This window comes from Nanorana parkeri, unplaced genomic scaffold, assembly GCF_000935625.1.
Source record: "Nanorana parkeri isolate BGI_ZX_2015 unplaced genomic scaffold, ASM93562v1 scaffold1250, whole genome shotgun sequence".
Classification (NCBI taxonomy): domain Eukaryota; kingdom Metazoa; phylum Chordata; class Amphibia; order Anura; family Dicroglossidae; genus Nanorana; species Nanorana parkeri.
The window spans coordinates 265,671-291,575 of NW_017307518.1; the positions used below are offsets into that span (position 1 = coordinate 265,671).

Below are 25,905 nucleotides of genomic sequence, written 5' to 3' on the forward strand. Positions count from 1 at the left end.
GCCCATTGAAAACATCAATTGAATTATTTTTTGCTTTTGGTTGTAGCGAGACCGAGCAATCACACTATAAAACCCAGCAGCAATGGTCCTGTTTCACTAGGAGGCAGATCATGGTCTGGGCTGGCGTTATGGAGGCAGTGTTACGTTCAGCCCACGGTGTGGACATTCTCAATAAGACCCTCAGACCACAGAGAGATAGCCAGGTTCTCCTTGTCACGGTCACCCTCCAGAGGAAGGTCTTTAACATGCAGAAGCTTGTTCTCCCAGATTGCTTTCAGTGCATCCATGTGAGACAAAGGGAAACGAAGACCGCTCACCTGCAAAAGAGAGATATGAAGCTACAAGTTACAATCATAAATACGTTCTGTATTTGAAAGACATGCTATAGATGACATAGTGTTCCCAAACACTTCACACTCAAGTCAATTTCTTCTTTCTACCACAGGACACTATTGCTTTAAAACGGTCACCCAAGATCTTCTGTTATTTATTATTATACAGGATTTATACACTGAGTGGCCAGATTATTATGACCACCCCATCAGTACTATGAGATGACTTCGTTGGGCCGCCTCGTGACTCCAGGAGATGTTGAAAGGTGATGCGAGGAATCTGACACTGCACTGTTGCCCTACTGTTGTCTTGTACCAGTCTTGCCACTCTCCGTTCTGCCCTAACATTGACTAGTCGCTGACGGCCGCAATTCGCACGTTCAGACCCAGATTTCCGGCTGACAGTCCAGTCTTTAAACACTTTAACAACAGCTGCTCTTGAACATTTAACGAATTCCGCTGTTTTGCTGATACTCGCTCCACGGCTCCGAGCGCCAACAATCATCCCACGTTCAAAGGCTGTTAAATCGCGTTGTTTACCCATATCTTCAGAAAAAAAATCACTTCTACTGTCGTGGTAAACAACCTGCTTCCCTATTTATAATGGTCTGGCCCTCTAGCAACTTCAGCGCCAAATTATAGCTAATTTGCCTACAAACATCAGGTGGTCATAATAATCTGGCCACTCAGTGTATAGTGCCAACAGTTTGCGCAGCGCTTTACAAAACTGAGGGAGACAATACAATTTCAGTACAGGAGTTAGGAGGGCCCTGCTCATGAGAGCTTACAATCTAGTAGGAGGGGCAAGTGATACAAAAGGTAATAACTGTTTGGGATGATTTAATGGAAGAACTGAAAGGCAGATTAGGCCTCCCCCCATGCCAATATTTCTGTATTCAGTAGTATACAGTATGCTGCTCCCAACCCCTGATTCTTATGGAAGATGGGAGCTAAACGGCAGTAGTGAATCATACTATGTTCAACAGACTGCACAAATCTAACAGAGGAAAATTCAAACCCTGGTAAGGTTAAGAGTTCCCTCCTTGGACATGTTTCCATCAGCCACACGGCTGGCCAATGTTCGGCCTAGTGGTTCAATGTTCGGGGCATTTTCACCTGGCCCTCCTTTCCCCTTCTCCAATCACAGAACACCTTGTATTCTATGAAAAGTACACAAAGGCTTCTTTTGAACAGAAGAGGGAAGAGGACATGGTGGATATGTGACTGAAGCCATTATAAAGTAAAGTGAAGCATTTAAGACACAATACATCCTTACCACAAGATGCTGCCAGTTTTCTGAGATGAATGATGTTCAGTGTCATGCAACCCACATCTTGTGAGCCCATGCAGTCATGGACAGAGCTGCACTCCAAAAATGTGCCAAACTGCTACGTACAGTAATGTGTAAAAATAGGTACACCCTTGAAATCTGATGTTTGCATGTTCAAATATGTGGAAAAAGGTCAATTCCAATGGGGTGAACTTAAATTTTTCACATGACTCTATCCAAATTATTTTAAAATGTAAATAGCTGTAGCAGGTATATATGAAGTAGCCACAAGGGAATGAATGGAATTTCTATTGAAAAAGGTTTTAGTGCAGTAAAATGTATGCGATGTGCTGCAGGAAAAACAGACAAGTGTGAACGCGCCCTAAATCAGGAATAAAGAGAGACTGTCAACACATACCACAGACAAGGCACATGAAATCTAATAAATATGGCAAAGGAGCTCTTATGTTGCTGCCTTTCTTGTGACAATATGTGCCCCCAGTGTCCTTGCTACTTAAAAGGAGAACTATGGAGTTAAGGCTTTTCCCCATAGTTCTCCTTAGGGTAACGGGAGGACACAAACTATCGTCCTCCCGTCACCCTAGGCTCAGTATACCGCAAGCTGTAGCTCGCGGTATACTGAGACGCCGCAGCTGAAGCGGATCCCGACAATTATGTCTGGATCCGCCCAGCTGCGTGACTGACAGCTGGCTCTGCCTATCTAGAGGCAGAGCCAGCTGTACCCGCCCCCTCCCCCGTCCATTCCGCCCGTCAGCGTATCGGAGGGGGGAATCCAGCCCCTCCCCTGTCACGGCAGAGAGCCGTGACAGGATCGAGAGGTGAGCGAACGCCGGTATGTGTTCGCTCACCTCCCGATCTACTGAGCCGACCTGTGACAGTCTCATTGTCACAGGTCGGCTAGAACTATGAGGTGAGTGAAAAGCACTCACCTCATAGTTCTCCTTTAACGCAGCTTTCCCACTTCCCAATTCAAATTCAGAGGCTTCTACTTCCTGACTGATTTCACCAAACTTCTCTACTGCTGCCAGTGTAGCCTTCCATCTCAAATGGCAGAGCCAAGGCTGTTTTCTGTACACACAGCAACAGGAAGTAATCCCAGGGCACAGCAAAGCCACATACACTTGCACTTTGGAAACTATACCTGGGTGACTACTCCAAGAGCTCACAGCACCCAAAAAAAGAAAAACAGTAAACTACAATTTACTGTCCTCAATGCTACCTCCTCAGCCAAACTACATTTTAGACCAAGGGTGGGCAAACTCCAATCCTCTAGCTGTGGTGGAACTAGAAATTCTATGATGCATTGCAAGAGTCTCACATCCACAGGCATGACTCCCAGAGACAGGTGAATTATGGGATTTGTAGTTTCAGCACAGCTGGAGGGCTGGCGTTTGCCCACCCCTGCTTTACACAGTTTATAAGTGACAGCTAATGCCATACTTTTATAAGATCAGTAGACAATCCGCTATGAATAGAGTTATCTCTCTCTCCCCCCAAAAAAACAAACTTTTAACAGCTGTTCTATAGTTTCTGAAAGCTGATTTTTCTTAACACCATCTGTAGTAAAATATACCACTCTACAATGCCAGCTTATTGGCCCCTTAGATGTTATAATATGCATGTGATACCCCATTAGTAGTAACAAAAACTCAGCAGTACAAAGCAGCAGTGATTTTCTATAGCCTAAGAAAGGCCTTGTTACAGAACCGGCTGGATACCAATAAGTGTCACATAGGATAAAACAGGTCTGTCCGCTCCACCTTGTGTGCTGGCTTCATGGCCGCGGAATGAAAATTGCATGGTAACAGGAAACAGCACCGACAGTGCAACAGTGCCACCTGCAGGCCGTTCCCATCACTGCCACATGTACTTTACCACCATACAGAGCACACAGAACCTGGTTTTCTTTTAAAGACAGGAGAGGAAGCTCAACTCATAAAACAAGGATATTTCCCCCATGGGAGAGATATTTTTCTTACTTTTACTTGCACTTAGGGAATTCTGCAAACATATATTTGCTGACTACCATAAAACAATAAGAACAGGAGGAAGTATGTTTTATTTGTGCTGACGGCATTTTAAAGCTGGCGTACCCACACACACAACTTTGTGGGAGGGGGAAAAAAAAAGCCAACACTATTGCTACTCACTATCCTGTCATATGGCCATGTATACCTGTATTAGTTAAAGTCACAATTCCCCCTACCCCCCATGCTGCTATAAGGACTTAGCTTAAATGATGCCCCTTGATCCGATCATCTTCCTTCCACTTGTTTCCAGCAGTCCCTCCAGCGCTGGTACCAGTCTGCGATCCACTGCAGACTCCTGTCACTTCCTGTCCTACTGTGTCTGTCCAACGTGCACGCTCCCGGCTGCGTGCACTGACTTACAGTGAGTCTCTCCTCCTCTCCCCACCGGTAATCGTTACTACGCATTCGCCCGCTCTCATCCTCCTGCACGGTCGTTTGGGGAAGCTGATTTCTACAGCCGGGAGCGAGCGGCGGAGACAGAGGTAAGTTTTTACCTGTTTGGTAACTTTTTTATTTTTAGAATTGTTTTTGCATATATCTACTGTTTGCTAGCATTAGATATATGTAAAAAAAATAAGACTGATGAATTTGATGAACTTTGGACACAAAAACTTTTATTAAAGGATAGGATTCTACTTTGTGTGCACCAAATGCCTTTGTAAACTCAGATATTACCTTGTGAATGTAACAGTGACATCATCACCGATATCAGAAAGCAGAGCTGTGAGAGGGACAACGCAGACCCGCCCACTACAGGCTTTCAGTAAACTACAATAGGGGGTGTAGACCAGACCAGTACTTATAAAGAGCAGCAGTGACTGGTCTTCGTTACAGGAGGCGCCTACACAGAGGCAACATGTCACACTAAAAAATATTGCACAGATCTGGAAGAAATACACAAAGCGCACCAAGATTAAAGTCAGAATACACGTGCCTCTTGTATTTAGTCAATGTTTGATCCACCTGGAGTTCAGCTTTTAAGAACAACCATAGGAAGTATACAGTTTACCTTATGAGGAGTGTAGAAGATTCAGGAAATACTTTCAGGCAGTGTATGACCTGAAATCTCAATTTTCAGTTTCCACACACCAGCAGATAGTTGCATTGTACTCCCAGCGGGAGTGTCGGCTGTGTAAGCTGGGGATATGATCTCGTTGTACCCCTTTAGAACAATTGCCAACTACTTACTGGAGGGCTTTCTTCAGTGTCCGAGACCATATGAGATTCCCTGTTGTTGTTCAAGGCATGGAAGACATAGATCACCAATTCTTCTGTGGGATCCTAGAACAAAACAGTTCCATTATTAAATGTATGAAATCTAGAAGTCATTTCTGCACAAAGCCGCTGTAACCAAAGTTCACCTATGATGTCATCTCTGGAGTAAGCGGAAATCTGTTTTCTATAGGTTACTGCACATCGCGATAGGAAAACGCAATGTCAGATGGCTGCATGTGTCACACCAGTATTCTATGGATGTGGATTCATTGTATGTCAATCTGTCTCTATGCCTCCAAGTACATTTAGAATGATGCACCTTCCTAATATAATATACAACATTTATATCATTCTGCAATGTAAAGCAAAACTTTGGGCAAATCAAATCTTAACCCTTGCAGTTGTGAAATAACAAAGTTATACCCACCCGAACCACAATCCTGGCTGGCTCCCCAACGTTCCCTCCTCCGCTCCAGCAATGGAATATCCCTCGGCATCCTCGTGTCCTATGCACTGCACAGAACGTGATGACTTGCTGGACCTTAGACCGCTGGAGTGGAGGGTCAGCGAGGATGAAGAGACCAGTCTAAGAGCAGGCTGGGATTGTGGTTTGAGTTGAGTATAACATTGTTACTTTAGCCCCCCAAACAAAATAAGCCCCTAACCCTTGCAGTGTGGGGGTAGCCCCATCAAGGGTTAAGATTTGCTTTGCCTGGAGTTCTGCTGTAACCATGAGTTTTATATGGTCTTACTGAATACTGCTAGCCATACATGCTTAATTTGTTCTCATTCACACTAGTCGATTTCCCCATGCACACTAAACAGGGTGGATGGAGAAATCTCCCCAGCGGATTATTGTATTCAGACAGCCGGAACTCCCAGATGTCTGAATACCCAAACAGTGACAGCATCTGACTATATGCAATAGCTGTTCGGCCAACAATTTTCCATTCAGCTCCTTGGACATTTCAATCGAAATTTGTCAAGTTGACTGGTGAACATGGCCACCTATAGCGCGAAATTTAGATGATATAGCAGGTATTGGCCACATAGGGCTACCTTAAAGCAGAACTCCGGGCACAAATGTTATTAACTCTTGCAGTGGTGTTCCCCCTGCACTGCAAGGGTTAACTGCTTGGTTTTGTCTAGGTTAAAAAAAAAAAAGTTAAACTCCCCTGATCCTTGGAGATGGGTGTCACAGTGCTCCTTCTGACCTGTCTCCTCTGCTTCAGCAATGGTATGTCCCTCAGTGTCCTCATGTCCTTTACAAAGTGTATAGAACGTGATGACTCAGGGACCTAAACTGCTGCAGCGAAGGGGGAGCAAGGTGGAAGGGTCCACTCTAAGAGCTGGCTGGCTCTGAGGATCAGATGACTATAACTTCACTTTTTAACCTAGACAAAATGATCCGCTGTCCCTTGCAGTGCAGGGGTAGCTCCACACCATGGGTGTAAAAAATATTTGTGTCCGGAGTTCTGCTTTAAGTACTACAATTTCAGCCTTTGGTCGGGTAACGGACCTTCTGCAAAAAACAAAGTGTATAGAAGGGCACAATCTGTCTTTTCATCAAATTGGTTCTGTACAGTGCATGTCTTTAGCTTTCAGTGATTTCTATGTTAGAGATCTAGGTACCATGCTTAGAAGACATCTTTATCATGGAGAAATGTCCGGCACAGCTACAAACGTGACAACAGAACAATCCCAATAAAACTGAACTCACCGGGGGGCGTGGTCTGGCCGCGATATACAATGGGCGCTTAATACCAGAGCTCCACAGCAGGATCGTACAAATCAGCTACTTATAGCATATCTATCGCCGTACGGCTCCTACGATCCGCCCGACTAGCCTCCTCTACACCTCTCCAATATGTCTAAAAAGAATAAAGGACCCAAGAAACTCACGGATTACTACACGCGGCCTGGACCGAGAGATGGACAAGATGGCGCAGTCGGCGCACGCGACTCAGCTTCTAAGTACGTCAGATCTGACTCAGAGATGGAGGCGGGCAGTAGTGAGAGAGTGTTCCAGCCCCCAGAACAGGCTAAAAGACCTGCCAGCTCTCCCCTCAGCTCCCCACAGACAAAAGAGCATGTTATTAAAAAAAAAAAATCTTTTACCTCAAAGCCCTCTAATACTGATGTTAGATCCCATGCACTTCCATTGCAAGATTTACCAGCCTCAGACAACCCAGCATCTGAGGCATGTATTAAACAAATGCTGTTGTTGCTACATTCTGAGCTACAGCAGGATCTCACATCTTCTATCAATGGGCTACAAACTCAAATATCAGATTTGGGCACACGCACAAATCGAGCTGAAGTGCTCATTACTGATTATGCGGGTGCTTATAATGACCTGGTGGATGCCCACAATGACCAGAGTCTATTCAGAAATTACAAGCTAAAGTCACAGATCTGGAAGACAGATCTAGACGGAATAATGTCAAATTTAGGGGGATTCCTGAGGCGGTAGGACCGATGGAACTCTCTGAATATCTCAACAACCTCGTCCAAAAGCTATTGCCAAATAGTTCAGGCTCTGATTTACTTATTGATAGGGCACACAGACTGCACAAACCTAACCATCTTCCTGCATCTGTACCCAGAGATGTGCTCGCCCGCTTTCACTTCTTTCACACCAAAGACAAACTTATGTTGGCCTCTAAGCAATCTCCTACGCTATCAGAACCCTACTCCCACATTTCACTATACGCGGATATCTCGGCTGCTTCAGCTCAGCAACGCAAGGAATTTGCCTCTGTCACCAAGGCTCTTCGTGATAACCGGATCTCATACAAGTGGGGCTTTCCGACGAAATTGCTGGCCTCCCATGAAAACAAGGTGATTCCGATCCTCACTCCAGCAGATGGTGTCCGGGTCAAGTCATGTGGCATCCCTATCTCTGTAATCTCGTCCACGCTTTCATCACCGCGTAAAGTCCTTATGGACTGGTCCTCCCACTGACATCTGGTCCCTCCTCAATCCAAGAAATCCAAGATGAGTTGTCTACTCTTATGAAGCGATGCTTAATATAGATTGATATGATCCTGCTGTGACTGCTTTCTGAAAGTGTTACTTACCCCCGGTTAAAGTGTGCTATGCACACGACAAGTTGGTTTGATGTTATTTTTAGTTTTTTACTTATTTTTGTTTCTTTACAATGTTCGTTAAATACTGTCTGGCCTCTGTATCAGCTTTGTTTTGTATTACAGCTCATACCGCCTGACGACACAGTTTTAGGGCTGACCATATGTTTATTTCTTGTAAATGTTCTTCTTAGGTTATGCTTCAAATGGTACCAATGTTTTATTCTCTTTACTTACAGTATACCCCTACAATTGTAATTCCCAATGTCATTGAAAATCACATCGCTTAACGCTAAAGGGCTTAATAAAAGTGCTATGCTCTGGAGAGAAGCTGCCTCCTTGAGCAGTGATATCCTATGTGTTCAGGAGACCCCCTTTTGTAGTGATAAACCTCCTATGTGTAAAGATAGGAGGTATCCGCACTCCTTTTTTGCGCATTCTTCCAAAAAAATAAAGGAGTCATGATTAAAATTAAAAATACAGTGGCTTTCGCTCAACATGACATCCTCTTGGATTCTGATGGAAGGTTTATTATCTTAGTGGCATCTATTAATCAATGTCTATTCACTATAGCTAATATATACGCACCAAATACTAACCAAATAAAGTTTCTCACTGCAGTAATCAACAAACTTAACTCTATGCGCAAGGGCCACCTTATTATATGTGGAGACTTTAACGAAATAGTTGATCCAACCCTTGATTCCTCCAACAAAAACAGAAAAGGCAATAGCACCCTCCTTTCTCTCCTACATACTAACGACTTGTATGATGCCTGGAGATGCTTGCATGGTAATGAAAGGGATTATACCTACTTTTCGCATACCCAAAATTCCTACTCCAGACTGGACATGTTCCTAGTGGACAAATTTACTCTGCAGCACGTTTCTAAGGCAGATATTGGTTTGATTACCTGGTCGGATCATGCCCCTACCTCACTCTCTCTATTTCCAGACACCTCCCCTTGTATCCCTCTCACATGGAGATTCAACCCAGTTTACACTCCAATCCTGAACATAGGGAATATATCCAGCCTGAAATAAATGGCTTCTTTGAAATCAATACCTCTACCGCTAGTAACCACACCATAGTATGGAATACACATAAAGCCTTTCTTAGAGGCCTGCTTATTAAATTGGGGGCAAGTGAAAATCGGTGACGTAATAGTGAATTAAAATCCCTGCTGGACCAAATTGGTAAATTAGAAGTGATAAATAAAACAGCCCCTGATCCATCCCACTCCACTGCATTAACCTCTTTGAGACACAAACTTAGCCTCCTTCTTACCTCTCAATATGATTTCATGATCAAATGGCTCAATCTAAAATACTATACTATATACTATATTTGATGGACTAATGTCTTTATTCAACCTCAAATACTATGTAACTATGTATTCCCAAGGTAATAAACCTGGAGCATTCATAGCCAGACAATTTAAAATTCGTCAAGACAACATGAGAATCCAATACATTCTAGATTGTAATGGGAGGAGACTTTCTAACCCCTTGGATATAGCTAATCAATTTAGCAAGTACTACTCCTCATTATATAACCTGAAAGAGTCCCCATCTTCTCCTTTGCCATCCAACGCGGAGATCCATGGTTTTCTAGACTCCTTGCCACCGCCCTCTGTCTCAACAGATTACCTAAAAGAACTGCAATCACCGTTCTCTGAAACTGAAATCCTACATGCTATTGCAAACCTACCAATGCATAAAACCCCAGGCCCTGATGGTTATGGTGCAGAATACTATAAGACATTCTCCTCCATATTAGCACCTCATTTATGTCTTGTTGCCAATGAAGCTGCAATCTCGGGATCTTTTCCTAAGGAATCTCTTGAGGCCACCATTGTTACTATCCCTAAGCCTAATAAACCGACTGATGAGCCTGTAAACTTCAGACCTATGTCACTACTCAATACTGATGTGAAAATATATGCTAAACATATAGCTACTCGTCTCCTTCACATCCTCCCTGACTTGATACACCCAAATCGGTTGGTTTGTGTGCGGCAGACAAGCTCCTGATGGTACAAGACGATTCCTTGACTTATTACAATATGCAGAGCGTTCTGGAAGGCCTTCACTGCTTCTTTCTTTAGACGCAGAGAAGGCCTTCGACAGAGTACATTGGGGATATCTAAGGGCTGTCCTAAGCAAATTCGGTCTCACGGGCTTTATAGGTTCTGCAATTTCTGCCTTATACACACAACCCAATGCAAGAGTGCGCACTTCAGGATTGCTATCTACCCCTTTTTGCATAACCAATGGCACCCGACAGGGATGCCCTTTATCCCCTTTGATTTTTGCCTTAGTAATGGAGCCTTTGGCAACTACTATTCGTGCTTCTACAGATATAGAGGGTATTTCTGTAGGTCCGCACTCATAAAATTGGCTTATATGCCGATGATGTTATAATCCCCCTCACTAATCCGCTACATTCCTTACCGGCACTACAAGATATCTTAACTCGATTTAGCAACATCTCATTCTATAAGGTCAACCACTCTAAATCCCACATGCTAGCCATTAATGTGCCACCAGCCACCAAACTCAATATTGATTCTATTTCCCCGTTCTCATGGGCACCTTCTGCTGCTCTTAGATACTTAGGAATCACTCTGACGTCCCCCAGCTGTAATATCTTCAAACTTAACTATACCACGCACCTGACTTTATCTGCTCTAGTCTCAATAAATCCACTGTATCATGGGCAGGTAGGATTAATCTCCTCAAAATGTATGTTCTCCCTTATATCTTATTAGAGCCCTTCCCATTCCCTTATTGCCGGCATACTTGAAAAAACTTCAGAGGCTCTTAGACACCTTCATATGGAAGGGTAAATCCCATAGAATATCTAAACTTGGATTGTATAGACCTAAGGCTTATGCTGGTATGGGAGCACCATAGGTCGCTCTATACTATAAAGCTTCAATTTTGGATCAAGCAAAATACTGGTGGGCCCTACACCCTGATAAGTTTTGGTCGCAGATAGAATGTACATTTCTGGCCAAAGATCTCAAGATAATGCTGTGCTCCTCTATGCTTAACCGCCCCCCTGATAAATCCTTTCTAGACACTGTAACAGGAACCCTCAGAGTTTGGCATTTTTTGGCAACCAAATCACTCACAAAACATAGATATATGTTTCAATATATACCCCTTCAAACACTTGAATTGCTCCTTACCGACATGCCGCTTTCTAATTGGGTACATCTGGGTATCACGCATCTAGACAAATTGTTCTCTAATGACCGCTTGATCTCTTTTCAGGTCTTATGTGACAAATTTTCCCTACCAATTCACAATTTTTATAAATACCTTAGAATTAGACATTGTATGGCTTCTCTAAGTATTAAGGACATTACACTAGTAAGAAGAATCATTGCTTTTTATAGTAAATGCTCTACCACTAGTAAGGGTATTTCCTTTTTCTACAAGCTGTTAACAGAACCAAATGAGTCTGAGAAGTTACAGTCCATGCTCTGGTGGGAAAAGGAACTGCACTTCTCCGTTTCGCTAGACTGTTGGTATGCGGTTATCTCCCAAACCTTAAAAACATCTAAATGTCTAAGCAACTGGGAGTCGGTACAAAAAATACTCCACAAATGGTACTTTACACCCCAGAGGTTAGCGAGAGCTTTCCCGTCTTCCTCTCCGCTCTGTTGGAGGGGTTGCGGCTCGGTGGGATCACTATCTCACATCTGGTGGTCATGTACCTTGCTCCAGTCTTTCTGGGATGCTATCTCCACCCTCTTATCTGTACTGACCCAGGTCCCATGTTTTCTGTCACCACAACTAGCTTTATTGGGGATTGGCTTGGACGAATGGCCCAAAACATCTCGTACGGTGGTATCCCACATCCTCATAGCTGCCCGACTTGCCATAGCAAGAGCAGGGAAACAGTCGGAACCCCCATCTCTGCGAAATGTCATACAAGTACTAAATACACACGCCCACTTCGAATTACTCTTTGCAAAAGCCAACCTTAAGGCTGGGTTCACACCTAGGCGTATCGAATATGCGCATTTGTTGCGCGTTTCTACCGCGATTCGCAGTAAAAAAAACGTGCGACAAACGCACATTTCCGAGGGCTACCTGGCTGTATCCCAATGGATAAATACACCCCAAAGAAGCTCCTGTACTTCTTTGGGCGTAGGGCGTTTTGCAGCGCGTCCCTACGCACTGTAAAACGCCCAGGTGGGAACCATGCCCATAGGCAATCCTTGGTTTTCACATGTTGAGCGTTTTACAGAGCGTAGGAACGTGCTGTAAAACGCCCAGGTGTGAACCAGGCCTTAGACTCAACTCTTCCCCTCCCAATGGGCTTGCTGGTTGTCAGACTCCAGATGCTTTATTAGCACTACGTGATTGAGTTATGGTAGTTTCCTTTATTATAACATTTATGTATTTCATACATTCTTGTGTACACGTATTTGATGTTTAGTCTCCTCCATTGGACACCCTTCCTCGGATTGGGACAAATATTAATTGGACTAATTTCTCCACATTACTCCATACATTCTCTCAGTGGTCACATTTATATAGGGTTAATTGAATATATGTAGCCACGGTTACCTTACTTTGTTTCGCCACTATGTCTCTTAATGGTATCATACACTCATGTGTTTATGTAAGTATTGGAATAGGTGATGGATGTGTTGCTTTTTGTACCCTTCGTACTACAATTTACGCCACATGAATGCTGTTCCCCCCCCCCTAATTGTATATGTTTTATATGTAAAAACCTAAAAAAACTTGTTAACAAAAAAAAAAAAAAAAACTGTACTCACCAGCATCTTTGGCACGTGATCTACTGTGATGGCAGCATAATCCGGATACTTCAATCTGATCGTGCTCTTTAGGTTTGGAGGATGGACTACACAAAAAAGACAAATATATACCAATGAAAATATATATCAGATGCAGACCGGCAAATGTCAACACTTAAAAGGCATTTGGTCTTTAGCATTAGAGCCGGCACTGGATGCAGAGCAGAGACCGCAGTCCACATTCATCCTAGAGGTGCATTGTCTAGCAGCACTTCACTGAGCACTTGTGTCGATTGCGATAATCACCATCCTTGATACACTGCGCTGGATGAATTACTCTCCAGAATCCATGACAGTGTCACATGTTTCCATGAAGGATAAATGGAAAAGGAGACCCTCTCCCACCCACTTCACCATTCTAAACAAATGTGATCATCATATTACAGATTCAGATAATTGATCTTCTCTTGGAACAGCCTACCTATATCTGGACAGCGATTGCATTTCCCGTTAAAGTGATATTAAAGCCAAATTTTTTTTTCTTTATTTCTCCTTTGAGGAGACCCTCCTTTGCTGGAGGATGTAGCGTTTTTTCTTTAAAAGTACTTATTTTCTAGTGTGTCCCCGCCATGCTCTTCCCCCCGCCCCCTGCACGGGTGCCACCATCGTTCTAATACAGTCACCTGTGCGCGCTCGTGCCCGCACAGGCTGTGTGCGTCCACTTCGGGGTACGGAGGATCGCTTCGGGACCGGCGGCGGGGACGAGCGCAGCTGACAGGTAAGTGTGGGGGGGACTGGGGTAAAAAAAAAACATGCTTGGCTGTTTTTACCCTAATGCAGAGAATGCATTAAGGTAAAAAACGCCCAGACCTTAATACTACTTTAAACCCGTATTCCTCTCAACATGTCTGTGCTGGACCTGACCATAGAGAACGGGCAGCCAGTACCGAGATAGCAGCATACTTGCTTGCCAGCCATTATTCTCTATGGCTGAGGCTGGCACATGTGTGTCGGCTAGAATGTGCGCTGTAGGAAGACTGCAGGATGAAAACAGGCAAAGGGCAGATCAGGATTGTCTGCATTAGAGGTCTGTATCTTAGCTTACAGTTTCCATCAGAAGGGTGAGAAAATGGGACAAGTGTTTTTACTTGTTAGGCCTCATTCACACTGCTAAGAGCCGGCCCGTACAGATCCGTGCGTCGTGCATGTCCGTATCGGGCCGTTCCCGGGAAGGACAGGTGCTGCATGTGTGATTGTACACAGCAGCCTGTTCTTCTCTATGGGAGTACGTGGCTGTACGCTGACCCGAACTGCACATCCGTACGGGTGTGTGTGTCCATGCTTGGATGCAGACAGGATCCATCCTGTCAGAGTACGAGTACGGACACTCGCACTGATGTGCAGCTCGGGTGAGCGTACGGCCGCCTACTCCCACAGAGAAGAATAGGCTGCTGCATGCAATCACACCATCATTTTAGCACATAGACACAAACCAGCAGTTAACCTTTGCAATGTGTGGGGTAGCCCCACTGCAAGGGTTAATCATTTTTTTACCCCAGAGTTTATCTTTAACATTAAAGATTTACTGGTTCTTACCACCAGTCACATTAATGTGCTCAAAGTGTATTTCCACTATTGTATTTCCCTGCATTGTGGAGGACTGCAACACAAGTGTGTTAGAACTGCATTGCCATTCTAGGTTGGGGTGCCATTCACACTTAAAAAAACAACTCTGGTAAATTACAAATTAATCCTTGAAGTGGGGATACCCCCACACTGCAAGGGTTTAGTGCTCATTTCGAGCTAAGGCCTAAAATAATAGGCTCCCTCAGCCCCCCTCCAGCGGTGGAATGTCCCCAGGCGTCCTCATATCTAATAAACCGTATTAAACATGATGACTCACGGGACATTAGACTGCCGGAGTGGAGGGGGGAAAAAGGCTTTGGAGACTGGTCTAGCAGCCAGGCAGGTCCGAGGATCAGATGAGTATATATTATGTTAGATCCTAGACCAAAACAGGCACTTTAATTTGCCATTTACCCGGAGATCTTCTTTAAGGGCTGAATCACACTCTCGTTGCACTGTGTGCCTTAGCGTGGTGTCATGACATTTATTTTGTATTTCAGTGGACCACAACACACAGTAATTGGCTGCCTTTGTGCAACACACATTAACGCAGGATGGAACACACAAGACTAGTATTCTATCAGCACAGCAGTACTTTTTTTTCAGTGCCGCATGGTGCAATTCAACACAACCACATTGCTCTGCACTGTGCCTAAACAGTACAACGCCCCAGGATCAGAGCATCAGCACTGAGTTGATGCGCTGTGGGCTCAGGGCGGTTTTCTGGTGTGAAAAGACCCTAAAAGGTCAGGTCTAAAAGCGGGGGGGAGGGGGGTTAAGGTAAACAACCGGCACTTTGTGGTTTCTGCCCCTATACAGGGCTGTGTTTTTAATTGTTGCTATGGCTAACAGGTTTACGTGAAATCACATCAGGTAATATGTTTCTAGTAATGCAACTATTTCTCAAAGTAAAACTGTAACAACAAAATAGAAAGGAAGATGCTGTAAACATCCCACCTGATTTCTCTGCGTTTGCTTCCACAAAGGGTGGCAGTCTATGTCCCATGAAGTCCCGCAGCATTTCACATGTACGCAGCTGACATCCTCCATCTATACGATTAGCCAAGTCCTTTAAGAGACCAGCCAATGTGCTGCCTGCACTAGTAGGACCTACACGCTAAACACAGACAAACAATATGCTGAACAAGGGTCACATACAAATTATATGCAAGAATTAACAAATAACAGAGATTTACACACAATTAAAAGGGGTTTCCAATTTTGAAGTTAAATTCAGGAGAAACAAAGATAAACCTCACCTCTTGAATCTGGCAACAATGGGATATGGATAGATTATATGTTATAGACTCACAACTGACTTTAGCCGGGATGCAATGTTCCCAAGACACAATGCAAGACTGAATTTACCACCTAATGAGCCAAGTACCTGAATGACTCCGTCCTGCCAACCTGTTCCAGGTCTGGCTCACTTGGTAATGAAGAAATGGGCAGGGTGACGGCCCTAAATTTGATGCCAAAAGAAAATGCCTGCTGTGGCCGCTCCAATGTCTATCCTCACAGATACCCTTTATCCTACAGCTGACTCTGGCTAGAGGCTTCTGTGTGCAGTGACAGAAGAGTCCACTGCAGCCTCCTTTGCTGGGAGAGCGAATTATGATCTCATGCCACCTGAATGTCTGCTGCAGAGTGAAGGCCCATTCTATGGCTTTATTATTACTATTATTATACAGGATTTATATAGTGCCAACAATTTGCACAGCGCTTTACAATATAAGGAAGACATTACAATCACAATAAAAAATCAAGACAAGATGGTAAGGAGGGCCCTACCCATGAGAGCTTACAATCTAAAAAGAGAGGCGAGTGATAAATAAGGTGGTAGCCGTGTGGGGACGAACTGTTTGAGAAAGGGATAGTTCAGTGGTTAGATTGAGGCGGGAAGAGATGAGTCTTCATGGATTGTCTAAAGGCAGACAGTATAAGAGATAGCTGGACAGGTTGGGGTAGAGAGTTCCAGAGGATGGGAGAGACTTTAGAGAAGTCCTGGAGGCGAGAATGGAAGGAGTTGATGAGGAAGATGAGAGCAGGAGTAGCGGAGAGGACGGTTAGGGTGATATTTTGAGACGAGGTTGGAGATTTAGCCGGGGGCAGAATATTGGACGGATTTGTAGGTGGTTGTTAATACTTTTAATTTTATCCTTTGGGTGATTGGAAGCCAGTGGAGGGATTGGTGGAGGGGGTTCTCCATTTATATACCAGGACAGGCTAAAGGTGCTCATACACTATGGAGAGCAATATTAATAATATCTGGGTACCAATAATTGTTGTAGAGGAATGCCTTTTCGCAGGTCCACATTTTCCTTCGCTGCATCACGTAGGAGTGCAGGCATCAGGTCCTGCAGATAGTCTGCCCAAGAGCTTCACACAAGACAAAGAGAAATACTGAGTTACAAATCAACAGAGAGAAATTATGGTTTTGCAGGATAACACAAAGAGATACATAGCACCTAATCAATAACAGAGAGCGGATAATGCTACCTGCAGCACAGAGTAATGTTTACAGCAGACTGTGTGCATTGTATATGTGCCAGAAGATTTCTTCTTTGAGAAATCAGCCCCATAATTAGTAATTAGGTAGCTGGGCACTGCCTAGGTAAGGTCCTATTAGATTACAATGCTCCCAGCCGCACATTGTTGCAGGAAACTACTTTGCGGATCGTATGGGTGTCAGGCTTGCACTGTGGCAATGGGCCTATAGGCAAACCGGAAGACACAGAGACTCAGAAATTAGGAAGATCATCATTCCAATATTATGAGGAAGGGCAGTATAACCCTCATGTCCTACGTAATAATTGCATGAACACGGCTTCATGTGTCTACAGATTTCTCATGAAAGTAAGACAAATCTGTGAAACATGACTATAGAACAGAGGGAACTAATAAACATTTTCAGATTTGATTATGGTGGGCCAAGTCCTACAACATCTAAAAAAAAAAGAGATATTATACAATGCACACATCAAGAAGATTATGATATCAGTATTTAAGTGCCACTATAAAATGTTAGGAGCCACCAAAATACAGTGGGCCGCCTTGGTGACCAGTATTACCCAGCCCAATTTTGAGGATATGTTTGTAAATGTGTCAGCAAACAGCCTGCTCCCAGGACACACTGGGAAGGAAATACTTACGTGTTCTGATAGGCGCTGATGGTCACATGAGTAGAATGTGAGGAACCTGCTGGGGTGTCAGCTTGATGAATCACTCCTCGGGGAAAATACAGCATGTCACCTTCCTAGGAGGAGAAAAAGCTTTACTGCAAACCCTTTATTTCAAAAAATTGTGTAAAGACCAACTTCAGTTATTCTGGGGGTATTCAGAAAGCTCATTACCTTTAATAAGAATTCATGAGTGGGCGTTGTGACCTTGTCCAGAGGGGCCACATCGTACTCTCTAGCCAGGGGAACGATGGGTTCATAGAGCCGCCAATGCTTCTCACCCTCCACCTGAAGGATAAAGACCTGGAAAGACAAACATGGCCACAATTAAACAGAAATCAGGCTGACTCTCATTTAGTAGCTTTATGCCATCACAGTTTTTCTTTTCTTCTTCCAACCTCTGCAAATGGAATCTTAGGCAGCCAACTAAGGAAGACTTGTCTAAAACTGATTAAGAATTGAACATGAGTCAGACTTTCACTTCAAACAGACTCACAATGGCGACAAAATCAAGGATGGGGGTTTCTCTGCCACTTTAGAGCAGCAGGGTGGGGGTATATGGTGTACTCCTGTGGTAGTGTGCCCTATTAAGGTCCATGGTATTTTTACGAAACACAAGGTGAAATAAGCCAGCAATGCTACTGACATAACTAGGTTCATCCTGGAAAGACAAAGGATGACCTGTATGCAGTACTTCAGCAAAGGCCTGGTGTAATGGTGCTAATCAATTGAAGGAGACCTGTAAGAAACTCAAGATGGCCAACAGACACCTCATCACAATGCAGCCAATTGATTCACCAAGTTCAGTGATTATCCAGCAGCACATGATCCCTATGTGCTGTGTTAGTCCCCATTCACACGTCGGTGTTTTGTTGCTCAAAGGTAAGTGCGAGCAATGGGATTCCTTGTCCTTGGGATTCCTTGTCTTGAGAATTTTGTTGTGCTTAGCTTTGAGCAATAAAGCACACAGGTGTAAACAGAGCCTTACAGTACCACCTAGTGTAAACTGGAAATATTACAATAAAACATTTTCCTGACCTTACCATTGGAATAGGTCCAGATGGGAGTCCCAGCACTGTATGTACCAGGCTAAAGCTTCAAGATGCTCTGAATATGCCAGCAGAGATGGGAAAAGTGACTACTCAGAAGTTACAGAGTGCTGAGATGCTTTCTCATGTCTCCCCTACACTTGATCACAGAACATAACACCAAGCATATGACAAGTGTCTATGCACTCCGTCCAAGACCCTGTAAATTCCTTGCACAGCTTCGCTGTTGATCATCTTCAGACAGCACCTCTCCCATCTCTGCTGTTGATCATCTTCAGACAGCACCTCTATCTCTGCTGTTGATCATCTTCAAGCAGCACCTCTCACATCTCTGCGCATGTCCCTCATCTCTGCTGTGGATCATCTTCAAGGAGCACCTCTCCTATCTCTGCTGTTGATCATCTTCAAGCAGCACCTCTCACATCTCTGCGCATGTCCCTCATCTCTGCTGTGGATCATCTTCAAGGAGCACCTCTCCTATCTCTGCTGTGGATCATCTTCAAGCAGCGCCTCTCCCATCTCTGCGCATGTCCCTCATCTCTGCTGTGGATCATCTTCAAGGAGCACCTCTCCTATCTCTGCTGTGGATCATCTTCAAGCAGCGCCTCTCCCATCTCTGCGCATGTCCCTCATCTCTGCTGTGGATCATCTTCAAGCAGCACCTCTCCCATCTCTGCTGTGGATCATTTTCAGACAGCACGTCTCCCATCTCTGCTGTGGATCATTTTCAGACAGCACGTCTCCTATCTCTGCTGTGGATCATCTTCAAGCAGCACCTGCCCCATCTCTGGTGTGCATCATCTCTTCAGAACGCATGTCTCCCATCTCTTCTGTGGATCTTGTTCAGAAAGCATGTCCCTCATCTCTGCTGTGGATCATCTTCAAGGAGCACCTCTCCTATCTCTGCTTTGAACCATCTTCAGACAGCACCCCTTACTATCTATGCTGCAAAGCATCTTTAGACAGCAACTCTCCCATTTCAAAGGTGGATCATGTTCAGGCAGCACCTCTCCCATCTGAGCAGAGGATATTTTTCAGGCAGCATCTCTCCAATCCCTGCTGGCATATGCTACATATCTAAGTTTTACTTTGGAGCAGTAGAGTTGATAAGAGGAAATAACTATCCAATACTGGAACTATTCACAGCTGTGCACACTTCTACTGCTGTTCCTACTCCTCTGGTAAACAAACTTTGCAGAAATACCAGCATTGTGTATTCGGACCCATGGTTCTCCACCTTCCCTGTCCTACTTCTGAAGGCTTCCACAAGTCTGACTGCTGCATCAGACAGAGGAAGACAAAGGACAATGTAATTTGGATATGCATCAAACCAGAAAAACTATGGTATACTAGTATATTATTTAAAAGGTCAGTCTCATCTATCCCACCTATATCATTACAGCCCTTATTTCAGCATTTCTAATAAGTGGCAAAAATGACTAAACAGTTAATCACATACAATACACTACATAAAACAGCTTACCTCTACATCATCATGGTGAGCCGGCAGGCCCTGAGAATCTGATGGTGTGATATACACATTACATCCAACTAATGTGCCAAAGAAACATTCAAGCTTCTCCATAATCTGCCACAGCTTGTCCTGTACAGAGAGAACAGTATTACAGCTCAGAAGAGGGAAAGCAATGTTATCTTGGGATTCACTAACCAAGCAACAATCAAGGTAAATATCCACATAGAACTTCAATAATAAAGTTTTTTTTAATGTAATTTTTAGGTCAACTATAAAGTTTGGAAGGCTTTTAACAAATACTTATCTTTGAAAATACACTGAGATTCTTACCTTGTATGAGCAACTGATCATTCTCCGTATTGTAACAAGAAGCTATACCCAATGGCATCCTCATAAATAAAGAAGGCTTTTATTCAAAGTTTAAACTCTCAGTGCAGCACAGGTAGGGGAAATCCTCCCCAGCAGCTCACAGACAGCAATAAAAACCTGTTTCAGTAAACCATACCCCAACCCCTTTATCAGGGTTAGAACAAAGAAAGCAGACGATGACTAGTTAGGTGTTTTAACACTGGGTGGGTATGCACAGCATCAGTCAGCAGCTGCTTCAAGTTGCAGGATACTGTGCTAACCCACCCAATGTTAAAACACCTAATTATTGCTTAACTTTTGAGTACTCTTACATTGTTTCTTGGTTTCTTCAAGCCCCAATGAAGAGTATAGCCCCTGAAACTTGTTGATGTTTGTAAACAACTTGTCTTTGGAATAATCTTGTATGTATGTATGTATGCATGTATGTATACACACACACACACACACACACACACACACACACACACACACACACACACACACACACATACATATATGCATTAATCTTAGACTTACTCATCCTTATCACACCCCAAGGTGATCATGGAAATCCTTTAGTGCGTAGAAGCTGCCCAATATCCAGATTCTCCATAGTCATACCACCATAATGCCATTGGATAACAATAATACAAAAATAAACTTTCTTAAGCAATAAAAACCCGACAAATATCTTTTCCTGCTTTTCTGGATAATGATTTGGATAGTCTTTGGCTTTCCATTAGACCAATAAGGGGCCAACTAAGAAAACTGGAGAACTGTGTCTGTGCTATCTCTAACCACAGGTTCTCTTCTTCTCACCTTCCGTTAAAACAGTTGGGATACCCCTTAGGAGAGGGAGCTGCCTCTTGTGACCAGGAATACTAACAACTGAAATCAGAATGCCTCCATTTATAGGAAGGTTGGGTAGATCTAAGGCCCCATTCCACGCAATATCGCTCTATGTATCTTCTCCAATCCATTTCAATGGAGCTGTTCACATCTCGTCGCTCAATATCGCTTGTAGCTCCTACATGACCCTTTTTTCAAGCGATTTTGCTCCTGATTGCATACAGCCCAATAGGAAAAAGTCGCTCAATATCGCAAGTCGCTCAATATCGCAAGTCGCTCAGTGTAAATGGGGCTTAAAGGGTCAGGACACCCAAAAGTAATCAGTAGTCAACACTTCTTATGTATCTTGGATTCTCATTACTTCCTCCTGTAATTCCTAAATCTGTTATTGGGCATCATTTAGTTTTGGCATCTCCACCTATCCTTGAAAATAAAGAAAGAAAACAGGAAGAATGGGGAAACCCTCATAATGGCCACAGCAGGTGTGCAGATCCAAGAACTCCAGTGCAGATATTTTATCAAAAGCGTTCCCGAGATAAATGAGAAGCATTCAGGGGATTTAATGCACCAGCAATTATTGTCAGTTTTGGGTAGATTCAACTTGTCATGATAACTACTACCTAGTGGTTGTTATTGGAGCAATGATCCATGGTCCGGTATAGTTCCTGGTCACAAGAGGCAGCTCCCTATCCTAAGGGGTATCCCAAGGATCCTCGAGGTCTGTCACTCTAAACTTTGCTCTAAGTGTCCAGTATTTGCTGCAACCATTGCCAGTTCAAGCCCTGAGGAACAGGAAATGGTGATCCCCCAATCGAATTAGCCCTTATCTAAGTTAGACTGATGACATATAACAATGCACAATCGGCCATAGTAGACTGTAACAACAATCTATGAACCGTTTTCTTACATTGTATCTTTGGGGTTGATGAAACTGTATTGTTGCCTTGGCATTTCGGAAGCTTTTCATGATCTCGTTGTAGCTAGCTTTCCCCCGCCTTGATAAGAGCACTTTCTTCCCGTCCTTACACTTGCACAAGTTCACATCTCTGCCATAGTAAATTCCTTGCCCGCTGGCATGTTTTAAGCCCTGCATTGGGAACAGGGACTGATAGTAAGTCTGCACATTGGGGTCACTCCTCTGGATTAACAATGGCTTCTTCTCCCAGTAAGTGCTGAAGAATTCATCTCTTGTCACTGGGGCAATAAAGCTTTCAAAGAGGCTTTGTGGTGTGCTGAAATCCAGAGGAGGCTTGGTTGATGAAGGCTGTATTTTGGTGGGTACTGCGGCATCATCTTCAGTGCCCGCTTGTCGTGCTCTGCGTGGCATTTTCTATTGAGAAGACACCAAATTACATATTTACACATATGATTACCAAAGCTTAAACTCACCCTTTTCACAATAAATCATTCGTCAGAACATTCAAACTTGTCACTGAAGCAACTAATTCAGTTTGAATTGACATTTTGATGTGCTGGCCCTCCATTGCACCGCTATACATTTAAGGGGGAGAGGGGTACCTCCAGGCATAGCTGCATTCAATTTGTCTTGTGCTTTATATGCTCCAAGATGGAGGCTCTCAAAGATTAAAGTTAGAACCGCACTACACAGAGGAGCCTTGACGAGGCAGTTTGGCTTTCATTGTTCGAATTTTGTAAATTCTACTAGTGTATGGCCAGCTTTACTCTACAGTAGAGCTGCAACAGTTAATCGATTTAGTCGATTAAAATCGACGATTGAAAACGTTGCCAACGTTTTCGATCGTCGATTCGTCGGCTATCGATTGATTTCCCTGTACATATTGCCCCTTTAGACTCTTAGCCGTGTCCCCCTGGCCCCCCCAAGTGATCTGAATACAAAACTTGTGGAGAAATCACTAATCTGATTAAAAAGAACAAAGATTCACAGAAAAAGTCTAACGCAGCTTCAGGAGAAACTGTGACACCCCCAGCTAGTCCTCGTTTAGATGGACCGCTGGGGGGCATTCAAATCAGGAGGTTAATCTGCGGGTGTACCACTCCCCAGCTGCCCGTCTGCAGTGTTAAGCTGCCCATATAGCTTGCGATCATCGGACAAAACTTTTCGTCTGATGATCGAACCATCGTACAATTTTCGTACGGCGGCCCCATCCTGCCTTGATCGTCGCAAGGTTCAATTAGCGGTAGTTTAAAAAAAAAAACACCTGGACAAATTGCGATAATCGACCGCACGTATTTTCGTTAGCGCATTAGCAGTGTTAATCATACAAAAGTTGACGTACGGAAACGCCACCAACCTTGCAAAAATCGTACGATCGACCGAAGTTTTCTAACCTACTGGAAAGTCAAAAGTCATACGATTGTACAGTATTTGCGGTTGTACACTGCCCATCAACCTTACGAATATCGGCCGAAAACGCGTTCGCATACGAAAATCGGCCGATAATCGTAAGGTGTATGGGCACCTTTAGCATTGCAGCTTGACAGTGCTTACGTTTGGCAGGTGGGTCGCCATAGAGGTGAGTAGGACTGCTCCACAACCATGTCTCAAACACTTGCATGTGGTTGTGGCACAGTAGTTCAATAAAAAGAAAAACCCCTTGGGATCCACAATATTAAAAAATAAATTAAAACGGTCTTTAAGATGTGGCATTATCACATAAACACCAGGCAGCCACTGCTCTACTGCCCTGTGAAATGTGATCCACTGCAGATCCACCCATCTTAATGAGGCCTTACCTTATTTATGATCTTAAAGTGGACCTTTACCCGTATCTCTATAATAACAAACACCTTAAAAATGTTTAGTAAGAACAATCTACTAACACATACTTCTAGATAATTGCCAGCTCTGTATTCTTTGCATACATTATTTCTCTTTTCTTCCCCAGTCTTCTGGCAGTGGCCATGTTTACTAAGGGCAGGTTACTAGCTCTCCTATTACTTCCTGGATTTCTGGCACATGTGACTAGGACATGTGACCATGCACATCCTCTCAGGGGAGGAAATGCCTTTCCCTGAGATTACAGATGAGATTTCCCAGCAATGCTCTGCTGATGACAAGGCAATCCCAGTGTGCAATGCTTTGCCAAACTGAAGTCATTTTGCCCTTTCAAAGCAAGAAGTGAATGCTCTGCCAGTGTAAGTATTTCACAATCACAGCCTTTTACACCTGACATGTCTATGTTATTATTAATCGTCATACATAGAGGGATGCATTAGTAGAATTTGATTTTTGAGGTCTGCTTTTGGGAAGGTTGTGCAACTCAAGCTCTCCAGCTGTGCTTTAACTACAAATCCAAACATGCCGCTGGGAGTCATGCCTGTAAGTGTCAGTCTTGCAATGCCTCATGGGACTTGTAGTTCTTCAACAGCTGGAGGGCCAGAGTTGCCCACCCCTGGGTTCAGGCTTTAGGGGTCAAAGGTGTCCAGCCCTCGCTCACAGCAGCTGGCTCTATACACTGGGTGCTGGTGTCCGACATGTAGGGGCGGAGCTTTGTATTGTAACAACATACGGCACTGTTAACCTTTTTTTTAAAAACGTTATTAAAACACTACAAATTTGACATTCCGTTCACTTCTATACACCACAGCAGAGATGAGGTGTGGTGACAATCGGGAGCATTAGGTGGTGTACAAAGGAAAATCACAGCAGGTCTGCACTGCAACCCACCTCAAGGCTGCCATGAGGAGTGACCAGGACACAGCGAGCACTAATGTATCCTGAGCACCCTGGTAGTAAACCTGTGTTCTTCTATGCAGAATAATGCAGCTCACCTGATGTGATGTGAATGAGCCCTGGAAATCATATCATGTCCTCCAATCACATACATCTCCATATAGAAAGATCCCCTCCCCTAATCCTGGACACTGTTATTTTTACTATACAGCCAAGTACACATGGCTACAGGTGGCATTGCAGCCATCAGATCAGACCATTCATGGGACAACATTGTCGATGAAGATCCACACTGCAGGTTGTAATTGCAGCACATAGAGCGAGCACAGGGAAAATTGTGATATGTTAATGTCGTGTAACATATGAGTGTGAGAGAGGTGACACACCGGACTGATCAGAGGAAGCAGAATGTGTGCAGTGAACCTCAGCTCCCATTGATCTCTATGCTCTTACCTCCTCCACCGGTGACCGGACCCCACCGGACTCCCAAATGATCGGTCTCACCGGTCCACACTGCCAGCACCACGTGGTTGCTCCGCTTCTCCCAGCATGCCTTTCTCCAATCACGCCGCTGTCACAGGAACTCGCCGTGTGCGCTGCCGGGGGAAGGGCGGCACCTAGTGGCAGCAGCGCTAACTGCATGCAATGACCAGCCTATGCTGTGTACACGAACACAGCACACAGTACCTGTACTTCCTAATCAAAGATATTTTTATCGAATTTACGAATAAATATGATAGATTATTATTATTATCATCATCACCTATGATTATTAATAATAATAAAATCACCATCACCTATGATGGTGATGATTATTATTATCGATGATGATGATTATTATTGTTGTTGTTGTTGTTCTCATCATCATCAACACCTATGATGATTATTATTATTGTCAATGATGATGATTGATATTATTATTATTATTATTATTATTATGATAATGATGATGCTATAGCACATATGACAACAATATAAGAACTCAAAGGGGACA

At 43.8% G+C, this 25,905-nt stretch overlaps 1 protein-coding gene across 1 annotated transcript; it reads right to left on the reverse strand.

The window, feature by feature from the left end:
* Window positions 1-2: 2 nt before the first annotated feature.
* Window positions 3-25,435, reverse strand: MINA (MYC induced nuclear antigen). Its single transcript, XM_018568825.1, has 10 exons — window positions 25,365-25,435; window positions 22,164-22,586; window positions 20,069-20,188; window positions 17,711-17,839; window positions 17,510-17,613; window positions 16,634-16,736; window positions 15,315-15,474; window positions 12,753-12,838; window positions 4,842-4,934; window positions 3-317 (listed from the first exon to the last, which is right to left on the reverse strand). Exons 2-10 carry the CDS (start codon window positions 22,581-22,583, stop codon window positions 147-149), a joined length of 1,386 nt encoding a protein of 461 aa, XP_018424327.1. The 5' UTR covers window positions 22,584-22,586; window positions 25,365-25,435; the 3' UTR covers window positions 3-146.
* Between the last annotated feature and the right edge of the window lie 470 nt (window positions 25,436-25,905).

Coding starts and splice junctions, on each gene's coding strand:
- MINA (XM_018568825.1), bottom strand. CDS start 22,583: ATGCCACGCAGAGCACGACAAGCGGGCACTGAAGATGATGCCGCAGTA. Junction 20,189..22,163: donor ATCAACCCCAAAGATACAAT/GTAAGAAAACGG, acceptor CTCTCTGTACAG/GACAAGCTGTGGCAGATTAT. Junction 17,614..17,710: donor CTCATGAATTCTTATTAAAG/GTAATGAGCTTT, acceptor TTCTCCTCCTAG/GAAGGTGACATGCTGTATTT.